Source organism: Cinclus cinclus, chromosome 4 (genome assembly GCF_963662255.1).
Source record: "Cinclus cinclus chromosome 4, bCinCin1.1, whole genome shotgun sequence".
NCBI lineage: Eukaryota > Metazoa > Chordata > Aves > Passeriformes > Cinclidae > Cinclus > Cinclus cinclus.
Genome location: NC_085049.1, coordinates 39490071 through 39502745, shown reverse-complemented (window position 1 = coordinate 39502745; position 12675 = coordinate 39490071). Strand labels below are relative to the sequence as shown.

Sequence of the window (12675 nt, the reverse complement as noted above, 5' to 3'; positions counted from 1 at the left end):
TGACAGTGTTTTATTACAATGACTTATTATGATATTCATGATGATGATGAAAATCATCAGGTCTATCATAACAATTTTTCTAAAATCCAGAAAATTTAATTGCAGATCCAGAAGTTAAATTTAAGTATTTATGTGAAAAATATGCAGGTTATTTTCCAGTCTTAATTTTTAGTGATTAAATACATATATTGTCTAATTCTTAACAAATTCATAGTAGCTGGTTTATAAGAAAATAATAATCCTATTCTGTTCAGTAAAATACTTCTAGCATCACTCTAGAATCTTATTTAAATTCTGCAGAAGCTGACAGCTTCAATATTTAAATCAACAACAGGAGAAACTGGTTGTGCAAAATCCAAATCTAAGTTATTCCTCAGGCTTTTCTGAGCTAAAAATTATCCAAATTTTATAGAACATAATCTAGATTTCCCTAGAATTAAGCGCAAACTCTACCAAACACAGTAGCATTAGATCATATGGAAAACAGTATTTGGATTTTATGAACAAATTTTCATCCATTTTCACTATAACCTTGTCCTTAGGGCCTAGGGAAATTTAACCATAGATTATAGACCAGTATGAGGCTAACTCATCAGAACAGTTATTTTAAAACATCTTCCTAGCTTGTGTACTTTTTTTCAGTTTGTCATTTTCAAAAAGTCCTAAGTTTATGCATTTGGTCCTAGTTCTTTCAAGCTATTTGTGACCCTGTGATCAGACACACAGGGTTAAACCAACTGTATCATGGCTCTCACAGTTACAGCACACTCTGGTAAACTCCATCCCAGCCAGACCCCACACACATGGAAAAAAGCTGCTCCCACCAGGAACATGATTATGCAAAGTCAATATTAACAGAAGAAAAACAAAACCAAAAATAATTTAATAGAAAGCTGGTTTTCAAGTGTCAATAAAAAGGAACAGTGTTGCAGCTCAGGAAATAGCCTCATAAGCAACTGAATAAAGGTCAATAGACTTAAGAGGCAGTCATGGTCCGAGCTTGCAAAACAGCAGCTGTTGCATCTAAGTTGTAGAAAACTACCATTAATTTCCATGCACAGATAAATGCCATGCTTCTTCAGACTTAAACAGCTGAAGATGTTACCACATCATCTTGAAAAATCAAATTACATTCATATTACACTCCAAGGATAAGGAAAAAATAAATCAAGGTAATTTTAGCAGAGCAAACCATTACTGTATTAGTGACAAAATGCCAAGAAGACTCACCTGTTCAATCTCCTTTGTTTTAGCTGCAATTGCTTTTGAACGACTAAGAAGCTGGCTGTCCTCGTATAATTCAGCACTATCTGTTAGATTTGCTTCTGTTTCCTCTGTTTGCTCAATGTACAATGGAGCTGAAGATCCAGCCTTAAAAAAACCCAAACCAATAAATTCAGTTTTCAGAGAAAAATAAAAATCGCAGTGTGCAGGAAAAAACCCCAAAACCCCAAACACAGTCATAAGAGAGATACAACTTTTAGTATCATTGTTGATACTAAAATGAATTGATACATTTAGTATCAATTCTAACAGATACAGAAATACAGATTTTAAACATGTAGACAACATGACACCATAAAACACCCTGTGACACAGCCTTAACTGTGTAAAGGCAATGATGTCAGATAACCTCTACCTGCCCATCTACTGAGAAGAAATTTGTGTATGTGGTATTTATAACACCAGAAAGCAAGAAAAAACCACAATGAAAATCTGATTAGTCTTCTGGGAAAGAGAAAAGTAAGAAAATAAAAATGCTGTGAGGGAGAACTCTTGAAGCACTCAGGGCCACAGGTCTATTATTAGACAAACTGGAATAACTATCATGCAGCAAAAGCAAACATCTGTTTTGAAGATTTCTAGTAACATGAAAAATCAAACTGGCAAACTTCCCTCTAAAACAGAAATTAAGACAGTATTCCTACTCCAAAGAAAGCAGATGCCAACTCCAAGGATTTAATATGGAAAATGGAGTAATTTCGTTTCACAGAATTATTTAAATCTCCTATTATGGAACAATTCATATATATTTTTAAATAGGATTTGAAAATTGAAGATGAAAACTAGTTTCTATTATTCAAAAACAGAGATGAAGAATCTTAAGACTTAACTAACAAGGAAGAGAAAAGCATTAGACAGAAAAAGGAAGCAAAAAAGCTTAAGTGGTCCTGTGAACATATGCTCAAACCTTAGCAGCAACACAAACCATTAAGACTGAATCACAAATCTTGTCATCCCAGTAAAGAACAAAATACCTGAGAGTGAGTGAAGGCTACTAAAAAGCTCAGTGCAACACAAAGCTTAACTATTGAGCACTATGTAAGATAAACAGGAAAAATATGAGAATTCTTGCAATTCATATGTGACAGCCTAAATCAAGGTGAGAAGTCCTTTCTTCTAAGACTCAGAATGAGATGTCTCACCTCCTTCATTAGCATTTGTACAGCACACTTTCTTAGACAATAAATCATATTAGACAGTACCAGAATCAACTACAACTGCTCCACTTTGATTCCATATATTTCATCTTTTTGCCACTGCAATATTCTCTGAGGTATGGAGGACGCTTTGAACAACTCTTCCCTATGTGGCCCACTCTGTTCTTTCCTCCCTTAGATTACCTTTCCCTCATCAAGAACCACAGTGATATTTCTCTGCTGAACCTCTCAGAAATAGCCATGTTTATTCTCCTTCATACGGTATTAATCCTTGGAACAGTTGTTGCTTTTTCTTCACTCTAACACTTCCCTTTATTTCATTTTTAAATTGCTTTTTCGAGTTTACGTATCTAACTCTAACAGTTTTGGTATCTTAACTGTATCTTCCTGACCACTACTGAGGAGCTGCTCATGCATTCACCCATTACATCAAAGGACAGGACCTGAAAGTTCAGGCACATATGGATTCAGTGAGTTATTTCTCTAACCTAGCCCTTACATTCTACAAATGGAGATGTGATGCTTCCCAAGACATTCATTTTCCCTAAAATTATTTACAAACAAATTAAAAAAAAAAATCAAAACCCATTAACTGGAAAGGTTAAAACATGACTTTGTGAAGTAGATACCATTTTGCTTTTTTTAAGAAAGCCTCTAGAGCTGAAACGAAGTGAAAGTTAAAGAGAAAATTATCACAGAATTAAAACAAATTATTTTTAGATTACATAATATGTGGGTTATTTTAAATGACAAATACATTTTCCACTAACATAACAGAACCCAAAGACATCCTATCCAAGAGCAGTATAAGAAATGACTGAGAAGGGCTAGAATTGCACTTCAATATAGCCAGGAGTAGAAGACAAGGAGGGGTGAAAACAAAAGAGAATAAACTGGCAAATAACTAACATTGATTAACAATGAAATAAGGAAAAATAAAAAATATACCCACTTCAATAACAAGGTAAGCTTTATTTTTAATATAATGGAGGACTGCTTTCTGAAAAAGAATACATGACATGGTAGGCTGGCACAGTGTGAAACAGAACTCAACAAACCAGAGTTTCTCTCCTTAAGTCCTATGTTTTACATGTACGCTCATGTTTTGACTCCCAAATTCCCTCCTAATTTTCAGGAGTTCAGTAGGCATACAGACCTACTTCACTACAAGAGCTCCTTGGAGAATGCTTGGTAGAGCTGAAACTTTATTCCATCAGTCATAGCTCAACATTCAAATTCAAATTATACTAACAGACCATACTGTGGCTTTGTGTATTTTTTCAAAATAAACAAATTGCAAGGTTTTAGTCTACCTCTCACTCCCTTTCAACAAATATTTAATAGCATAGAAAAATTCAGGATTAAGTTACAAAATGTGTCTTTATGAAGAGTAGAGTACAGAAAAAGAAGAGCCAGTTCTTATAACACTTTGAAATAAGTGGATTAATAATCCTAACTTACATCATATTCTGTTATTTCAGGTAAATTGCTTTCCTCTGCCTTCTCTGACTTTTCAGCTGCCCACTTGCTTGCAGCTTCTGCGAGTTCCTTTTCTGAAAGTCTGTTGCTCTTCTCCAAGGCCTGTATAAAAACATTATAGTCAAGGTTTAATATGAAATACACTTACACATGGCAAAAATCTTCAAAATTAAAAAAAACAGTTAAAATAGGAAATAAAAATGTTGACATTATTTCATTTGCTGTCCAATTTCTTTAAAAAGAAAAGTGGGGAGGGGAGAGAGGAGATAATAAAGAAACAAGAGAGGAGAAGAAAAGACAAATCAATGAAGGTCAGTGGGCTACTACAGAATCGCTATACTTTCCAAATAAGGTTTATTAAATTCACAGGTCAGTGATAACAGAAAAAGTTTTAAGACCTGTTGGGCACTGAAAGAAGTCGCATACAAGAGCGGAGTGAACAAATAATTCAGTATGATTTTCAGGCATACAAGGTTCCAAAAAATTTTAAATAAACTCTTAAATACAAGGTAGGATATAAAACCTGAGCTAATTAGGGGCAAAAATATTTTATACAAACTTTAAGTGATCACAGCTGGTTCCATTAAAATTCATTATTTTTTTATTTGGGGGAATGCAAATCATTTATAATTGAGTTAGTCATGATTTTATGTTGTTTTAAACATACCTTTTAAAATAGAAATTCTCACATAAATAATGTTTAAAAATGGATTTCTCTCTAAGAACATTATTTGGCTTTTAGTATCAGAGAAGCAAACAGACAATGACAAATATCAGTTTAGGAATAGCTACCTTTATAAATATTGTTACCACTATGCACATATTTAACTTAAATCAACTGTATGTACAGAAGCACCCAAAGAATCTCTAGCATTAATAACTGCAACACTAAGATGGGTATCTAAAAAAGACATACAAAAACACTACTGCCTGAAAAAGGTCGTAACAATTTCTACCCAATGCCTGCTCCATCTTAGCAAACAGGTAGACAAAAAAAAGCAAGCAAACAAAAGCCCAAATGAAAGAAAACAACTCTCCACCACTTACCATTACTTCATTCTAAGTTACATAAATGGCCAGTATCAAAACTCCTTTGTCTTCACATCTTTTGGGCATACCTCAAGCAAAGTATTATCCAAATACCTCTGTACTGTAGTATGACATATACATGCAATTATATATATATTCCAGGATTCTGTGTCATAAAGACACTACCTTTGTCTGAATCCAGAAAAGTGCAACACAATGTTCCAATAGGAATCCCTGTTTTCTAGAACTGTGAATTATAGAATTACAACCAGTAAAGTCAGGAGGTGACAAAGGTCAATATGCAGGGATATGCAGAGGGCTCTTAAAAGAAAAGAGTAATAAAATTCATAGACAATCTCTCATGACCTGCTATATTTCCACAAACCATGAAAGAAATTAACTAACATCTATTGGAATACAGAAAAAAAAATCTGTTTAATCTCACTTAATTCTAGAGGTAGAATATTGATAAATACATATTAAATCCTGAGTTAATTTTATGGAATAAAGGAATAGTATTTGCACAGGTACACTTCAGCTGAAGAGACAGAACAGGAACATTATTTCCCAGGTGAAAATAGCAGCAGCTATTAAAGCTGCAAACTTGCAAGAAACAACCAACCAATAGATCTCATGAAAAAACTAAACTGCTGCCCCCCTCCCCCTCAAAACAGAAGTCTTCTTTCTTTTTTTTTTTTTTAATTTCATCAATAACATAGAAAAGCAAAAGCCTGTCACTCTGCTCAGCAACTGTCCCTGTGTCACACATCTGCCTTTTGCTCTACATTGGATAGAGCCTACAAGGTTTACAGTCCATACAGCTAACAAAGAAAAACACAAAAGATTTCATGCCATAGTCAAACAGGTGGCTAAGATCAGGTAACATCAACATTATTAATTCACATGCATGAATACGCAAAAAATAATTATAGATAAAAATACCTTTTAAGATTTGCAAATAGATACCACAGTGAAAAGAAGTATTGCTATGGAAACATATACCTTTGTAAGAATTTAAAAGCTAAATTATAACTTAGAGCATTGAAAATCATCTCCTTTATAATTTCTCAAGCCTTGATAAATTGTAAGATTCCGGCTCTGGAGATGTTCGTGTTTGGCAAGACTATTTCTGTCACTACTTCTGAGTCAGTGAAGCACTTAGGTACCTTCGCTGCTCAGAGCACTTCCAGCCAAGAGGCTAATTCCAAAAGGTTCCAGGGCAGTTACATTATAAGCATATTTGAGGACTCAAGAGAAATATCAATAAACAGTCATGGAAGTATTTCCATTTCTGCAGCTGATGCAGACCAAATAAATATTTAGGCTGTCTAGGGAAATGACTTCCATCAAACAAAGTTTCATTTTGTGTTGCCTTTATCAAGTGGATAGCCACTGCCAGCAGATACTTGCAAACTGATGGCAAATAAACAATACAGCATAGATCAGACCTGACTGAAGAAGAAAGCAGAACACTTACAGAATACCAGTTCAAGATCACACTACATATTAACACAGGAGCAAGAGATTTTGCAATGCCCCCTTGTTCTCAAAGGTGCATATTAAGTAAGGATTTGATATTAAGCTGCAGTGTGCTAAGTCAATAAACAAAATAAGTGAACTAATTATAAAGTGTATTTTATGGTCCAAATCAGCATAACTTGGCATAAAAGCTTTTACCTTATTTTCCCCTATTTACATCACTGAAAATACACCACTTGCCTCCCCCCTTAAGGAGAATGGCAATCAGCTGGCACAGCAGCTGTAAAAGAGATGTGTAAGAGATAAGTACTTAGAATTGCATAGCACAAAGCCTGGGTTTTTTCCCCATTGAATAACATGGCAGCTGTGTCTGTGTCAAAATACTAACATACTCACAACAACACAATTCTAAGACCAAGTCCGATTCCTATTGTAAAGAATAGGAAGTAATATTGTAAAGAATATGCACTTTAACAGGTGTATGCAGTATCTCCTTCCAACTGAGGAAAAAATCCAACAATGAGCAATCTAAAACCATGGTGTGAAATACTCAAAAAGAAAATTCACCTTTGATGAAGGTACTGCTGTGGACCCTGAAGGCGATGCATCTCTTGATGTTTTCAGTGACTGCACTGCCCTCTCTTTACCTACAATTAAGAAGAAAATTAATGATTAAGAAATTAAAGATATATATTGCAAATGTGCTTAGTCTTAGAAAAATGGCAGTGAAATTTTCTCACATCAGACATGAACGTTATCACCTTCAACAACTACCTGACAGGTTTTAGCAAGATGGGAGTTCTGGAGCTCTTCCAGACAGCTACTGACAAGAGAAAATGGCCTCGAGCTGCGCCAGGGAAGGCTCAGGCTGGACATCGGGAAGAATTTTTTCACTGAAAGAGTGGTTAAGCTTTGGAACAACTGCTCAGGGAGGTGGTGGAGCCACTGTCCCTGAAGGTGTTCAAGAAATGATGAAACATGGCATTTAGTGCCACGGTCTAGTTGACAGGGTGGTGTTTCATCAAAGGTTGGACTTGATCTTGGAGGTCTTCTCCAACCTTAATGATTCTATGATTACATAAAATCTACATACTCCATCATCTGATAAATACTGGTAACGTAACGCTTTTTTCTCTTCCCAAGGAGAGAAAAGATACAGTTGTGTCATTTCACACATTTAAGAAAACCCACTGCCCTTCTTTCCATCATTAACTGAAAGGGTGTATTAGTAGGATTACGCAAGATTATGTGATTTCACTTTTTAATATTCCTGTAATAATATAAACAGTTGAAATATGAGACACCAGTCAATCACTCAAGGTAATCAGGTAGTGTATGAACTAGTTTAGCAGGTCACAGTATGTTGAAAAGACCTGCCATGGGATACAGTCCTGTATTGCATCAGCCACATAGTAGATGCTTCCTGTAAGATCACCATCTTTTTTATAAAAGTTAAAATTGGCAAAATATCAAATCTAATTCACAGCGCTAACCACAATCTGTGAATAGTTTTGCCACAGACCAGTTACAGGCAGCCCACAGCAGCAGAACTGGTTGCAGTATAAACTACTAGTTTTCAAGTTGTGGTCCACAGATTACAACAAAGAGATCTGCAAAAGGTAAGCACAAAAAGCAAACATGTTGTTAGTAGGCCTAAATTAACCAGACTATTCACACTCACTGAGAAACAGGTGACTGTTCACAAGGAGGCCAAGGTAATGCAAACTTACCTTGGCTTCTAATATTTTTTTAATAAATAAAATTAAAGGGATTAATTAAAAAAAATCTATCAGAGAGTTATAAATATTGAGATAGAAAATATTTTTGTAGAACTATAAATTTGATTGTTCATTGTGGCTTTAAATATGGATTTAATTTAGTGAGTCAAAGCACCAAAGCACAGAACATCTCCCTTGTCACCACTATGTAACACAAGTTTTGCTCCTGTGATACCTGCTTTTCAGCCTCATAGACAAGTCACCTCCTTTTAAAGTCATGGACTACTCTAACTCTGCCTCCCACATGCCTCCTTTGTCAGACTGGATGTTTTAAAGATTATCTCAGTTGAACGGATTATGTACTTGCACCTGAACAGATGAAATTAATTGATAAAAATGGTAGAAAATTATTGAAAGTTAAGCAAAGTGAAAAAACACCATTTAATTAGAAGGCATTATTAGGCCATTTTTTTTAGAATGCATGTGGCTATTTTGAGCCCCAAAGCCCTACCTGTAAAATTAAACATGACACTCTCCAAGCAGCAGTATTTGCCTTCATGCATTTTCTCAGCACACCAGACTCCTGACCCCTTACTGCCTTGGCCTGTGAAGGAACACCATCCTGCTTGTCTCTGTGCTCTCCCATCACAGATAAATGACCTTCTATTAGCGCTTTCCCTCCCATTACCAAGCTTCTTCATGTTCCTGAAATTTTCTTTGTTTAAATTCAGTATTTGCCCTAATGTCTGAAGGGCTGTAGAGCATGACATATTCCTTCTTCAGTGGAAGTCATGTGGCCAAACCAATTCAGATAGCCTGATTTTAAACAGCATTATAGTATTTGAGAAAGATGCCAAATTCCACATGAAATAGTATCTATTTTGCATGTTGTAAATCCATTTAAATGTACTGCTGACATATATGAGTTGTCTCACTTGATTCTCCTTTTAAATATGCAATACATGAGCTTACCTAAGGCAAAACACATTCAAAAATTATTCTAAAACTATTAGTTAAACCATTTGTACCTTACAAATAGGTATTTTAATTCAGTCATCTAGAGGGACATTTTAGTAGTCTTCCTTTCCAGGGAAAGGAATAAAGAAATAGCCCAGTGTACAACTCAGCTGGTCTCTTAAAACTTACCTAAAGGTGATTGGGAAAGGTATTTCACCATGCAAACAGGAGAAAATATTAAAAACCATAGACTAAATTTAAGCTTCTCTCTTGACCAGCATCTTTTCTGGTTTGTGAACATATCTGCTTCTACATCGCTACCTCCACTATTGTCTGAGTAAATCTAGCAATACATTATATGTATTAAGTATATGATTAAAGTCAGCTCAAAATTTAAAAAAAACCCTATGAAACATTGCAAAATTTTGAATGGTTTCTCACATTGTTTTCCTGCCCCTGATAATTACAAGCTTCTAGAAAATTAATTGCCTTATCTTTTTTCGTCCTCTCCTACACTTAGAAGAATTTATGTTCACTAAGTATTGCTACAAAATGTTAAAAGCACTGTAATGCCCAAAGAGAAAGACCAGCTCTACTCCACATGGAGTGAAATTATTCCTCAATATTTAAACAATGTTAACTTAACTACAAAGATGTTTTTTGACAAGAAGTACTACATAATGGTTCAGTGTCACACTGGAAACACAATGTGCCTTCTTAGTGAGTAAAAAAAAAAAAATCTAATTCATTTTTTAAAAGCTGCCAAAATGAAGAGTAGGTTTGCATAGTTCACTAGAAAGCACTTGCAGAAAGGGAAATCAGATTGGATTAATTTACATAAACTGTACAGAGTGGCTAAGATTGTAGTATACTAAAAAATTTAATGCCTTTTTTTTTCCACAAAAATCATTTAAATATCAAACCTCAAATATTTTCAAAACAGATGATTCATTAGACTTCTGGGAAACATTAAGAGCCAAGCTTTTAAAAGAATAGACTAAACTGAGATATGCTTCACATTTCTTTGAGGAGAGCAAGATCTGAGAGGTTTTGACATTGAAATATAATGGCTAAAAACCAGTAAGTTCCAAAAGCTTAGTAAAATTTGAAGAAAATGCAACAAGAAGTATGTACTTTCATTTCTCCATTTTTTAAATTCCCTGTTTTATTCTGGTTGCAGGAAGAAATTACTTCACCTGCTGTACATGAAGCAAACTTTCTTGTCAGGGAATCCAGTGAAGCACATGAAGAAATAACAGGAGTTGATGCTAAAAAGAATATAAAACACTAGTTTCAGCTGTGCAGCTGAAACTTCTACAGTCACTCTAGACCCGATACCAAAATAACACCTACCATGTCCCACATGAAATACATAAGGGAGCAGAGAGTGCAATGAAACAACCAGAGCAGACAGCACATAGACAGTACAAAATGTCACCTTTTTTCATTTCAAAAAGAGCACGTAAGGAAAAAAGGCTTATGTAGTGAGTTGCAGTTTCACCTCACTAACCAGTTCACATCATTAATCCAGCATTACCTTGCTGAGAAGAAATATTTCTTTTATGGAAAGATGACATACTTCTGCTATGCTGGTGGAAAGGATAGGCTTTGCTTCTTTCAGGAGAGTAGCTCCTGCTGCTGACACTAGAGCCAGATCTGCTGTGCGGAGAATCCCTTCGGCTCCCTGGCGATTCCCTGAAGAAAGGAGAGTCCCTCTTGTGAGGGGATCGATCTCTCACATAATGAGAAGAATAGAAGCTTTTTCTTCTGAAGCCATCTCTGACATCCCTTGGAAGACAACAGAAAAACACAACTACCTTGGTTATCCTTCCAATGTTTATGGAACAGCAAGTATACAATGGCAACAGTTTGTGCTTGGTAAATACAAAAAGTTAACTGTCATATGCAGAACACATCCAAAATCTTCAGTGTTTTTAGGAGTACTAGGCAAGGAAGGGAAAACCAGTTAAAAAAGTAAAAAGTAAAAAGGTAACTTTTTCAGATTTCTTTGAGGTACTTCACTTCATTGCTAGAAGTTAATACCTTGCTATTTCTTGATAATGCAACTAAAATGTAAGAAAAATACATTGATGAAATGGGAACTCTCCCAATTTTTTCAGATTCAGTACACTTACTCTGGAAATTAAGCCTTATTGCTAAGCTAAACATGCATATGCAAATATTGCTTACACTATGTGGCATTTTTCAGCTATGTTTTTATCTTATTTTCAAGGGACTACAATCCTCACTTGATTTCACACACCTTGCTAGACAAAATATCACTGAAAGATTTCAGCTTATATCCACCAAAGACAAAAAGAAAGCTGCAGAATATCTATTCTCTCACCTAAGAATCTACCCAAGGTCAACTCTTGAATGAAAACATGAAGACCTGTATCTCCTAAATGTTTCTCACAACACACAATATTAATTTTGAACTTCACTGTAAAAAGTCACAAAACCAAATAGTTTAAAACTAATTTAAAAAGCACCAAAACTTTCTACTAAATTTAAATATTGTTTCTCCAGACCACAGCACAAATGCATTGGTTATTTGTAAATCATATTAATGTACATTTAAGCACAAAGTGAAAAAAATCCCTAGTATCATTTTGAACCTGTCCTAAAAAATCTCAGAGCTAAAAGACATACAAGCCAACTGAATCTAGACTTGTCACTTTTGCCTTGGTGAGATGATACAATGGTTAAGAGTAGCAAATAATTCTCAGCTTCTCCATAGAAATCTCCAAGATTTCATGGCATTTCTAAATCAGAATGCATCTTCTCTTCTACTTGGCACCAGAGTCCAGTATTTTAAGGGAATGTTTCACAAAAATCTCATTTAGCATGAGGGTGGTCCCATTTAAAACAATGTAGCTATAGCTAATTTTATGGTGGTGGAGAAGAAGATAAGATGTACAATTCCTACAGCATGGCACAAGCCCTTATTTGTGACAGATAACAAAGGATTTCCATGTGCCAAAGGTGTCTTGGGCTACAGAAGCTTCACAGGTAGCACCACAGAACACAAACCCTGTGACGCTGAGATGTTTTACACAGTGCAGGTTTACTTTTTGCATGGAAAGCACATCTTCATTATATGTATGAACTTTCATGTAGCAAGACATGAAGTGTAAGTCCAGACTTGAAGAAAACTAGATTAACTCAGCATTGAACTACTTTTTCTAGCTTATTTATTTATTTATTAAAGAACATATTGATAAAATATTTATCAGGAATGAGTTAGGCACAGCCTACTTTCTCTTCCATTTCCTTTTAAAACTCTCTCTTTAAATAATGTTATTTATTTCTAAAGCACAAGCTTTCTGGCAGACCAGTACACCACTTTTATGTGTAAAACACACTTTTATGACCATGTTATTAAACCCTCATATACAGAGCAGTTTATTATAATAATGTGTACAGATTCCCAGCTATTGCACATGTATAATAAATGCTCCAATATCTAAGATTTTTTTTTAATATAATTGAAATGCGCTTTTAAACAGGAAAACATTTGAAAGCCACACTCTGCAATAATATTATGCACCCTGAAATAGACTCTCACTTCC

The 12675-nt window shown here is 35.0% G+C and overlaps 1 protein-coding gene across 2 annotated transcripts in view; it reads right to left on the bottom strand.

Moving 5' to 3' along the window:
- Window positions 1–12675, bottom strand: part of PPHLN1 (periphilin 1) — a 60062-nt gene that overhangs the window by 25713 nt on the left and 21674 nt on the right. For both annotated transcript variants that reach the window (XM_062491942.1, XM_062491943.1), the window contains exons 6-9: window positions 10641–10891; window positions 6996–7075; window positions 3903–4022; window positions 1231–1371 (exon numbers count right to left, since the gene is read on the bottom strand). In XM_062491942.1, the coding sequence (XP_062347926.1) occupies window positions 1231–1371; window positions 3903–4022; window positions 6996–7075; window positions 10641–10891 (592 nt within the window). The remainder of the gene's footprint in view (window positions 1–1230; window positions 1372–3902; window positions 4023–6995; window positions 7076–10640; window positions 10892–12675) is intronic.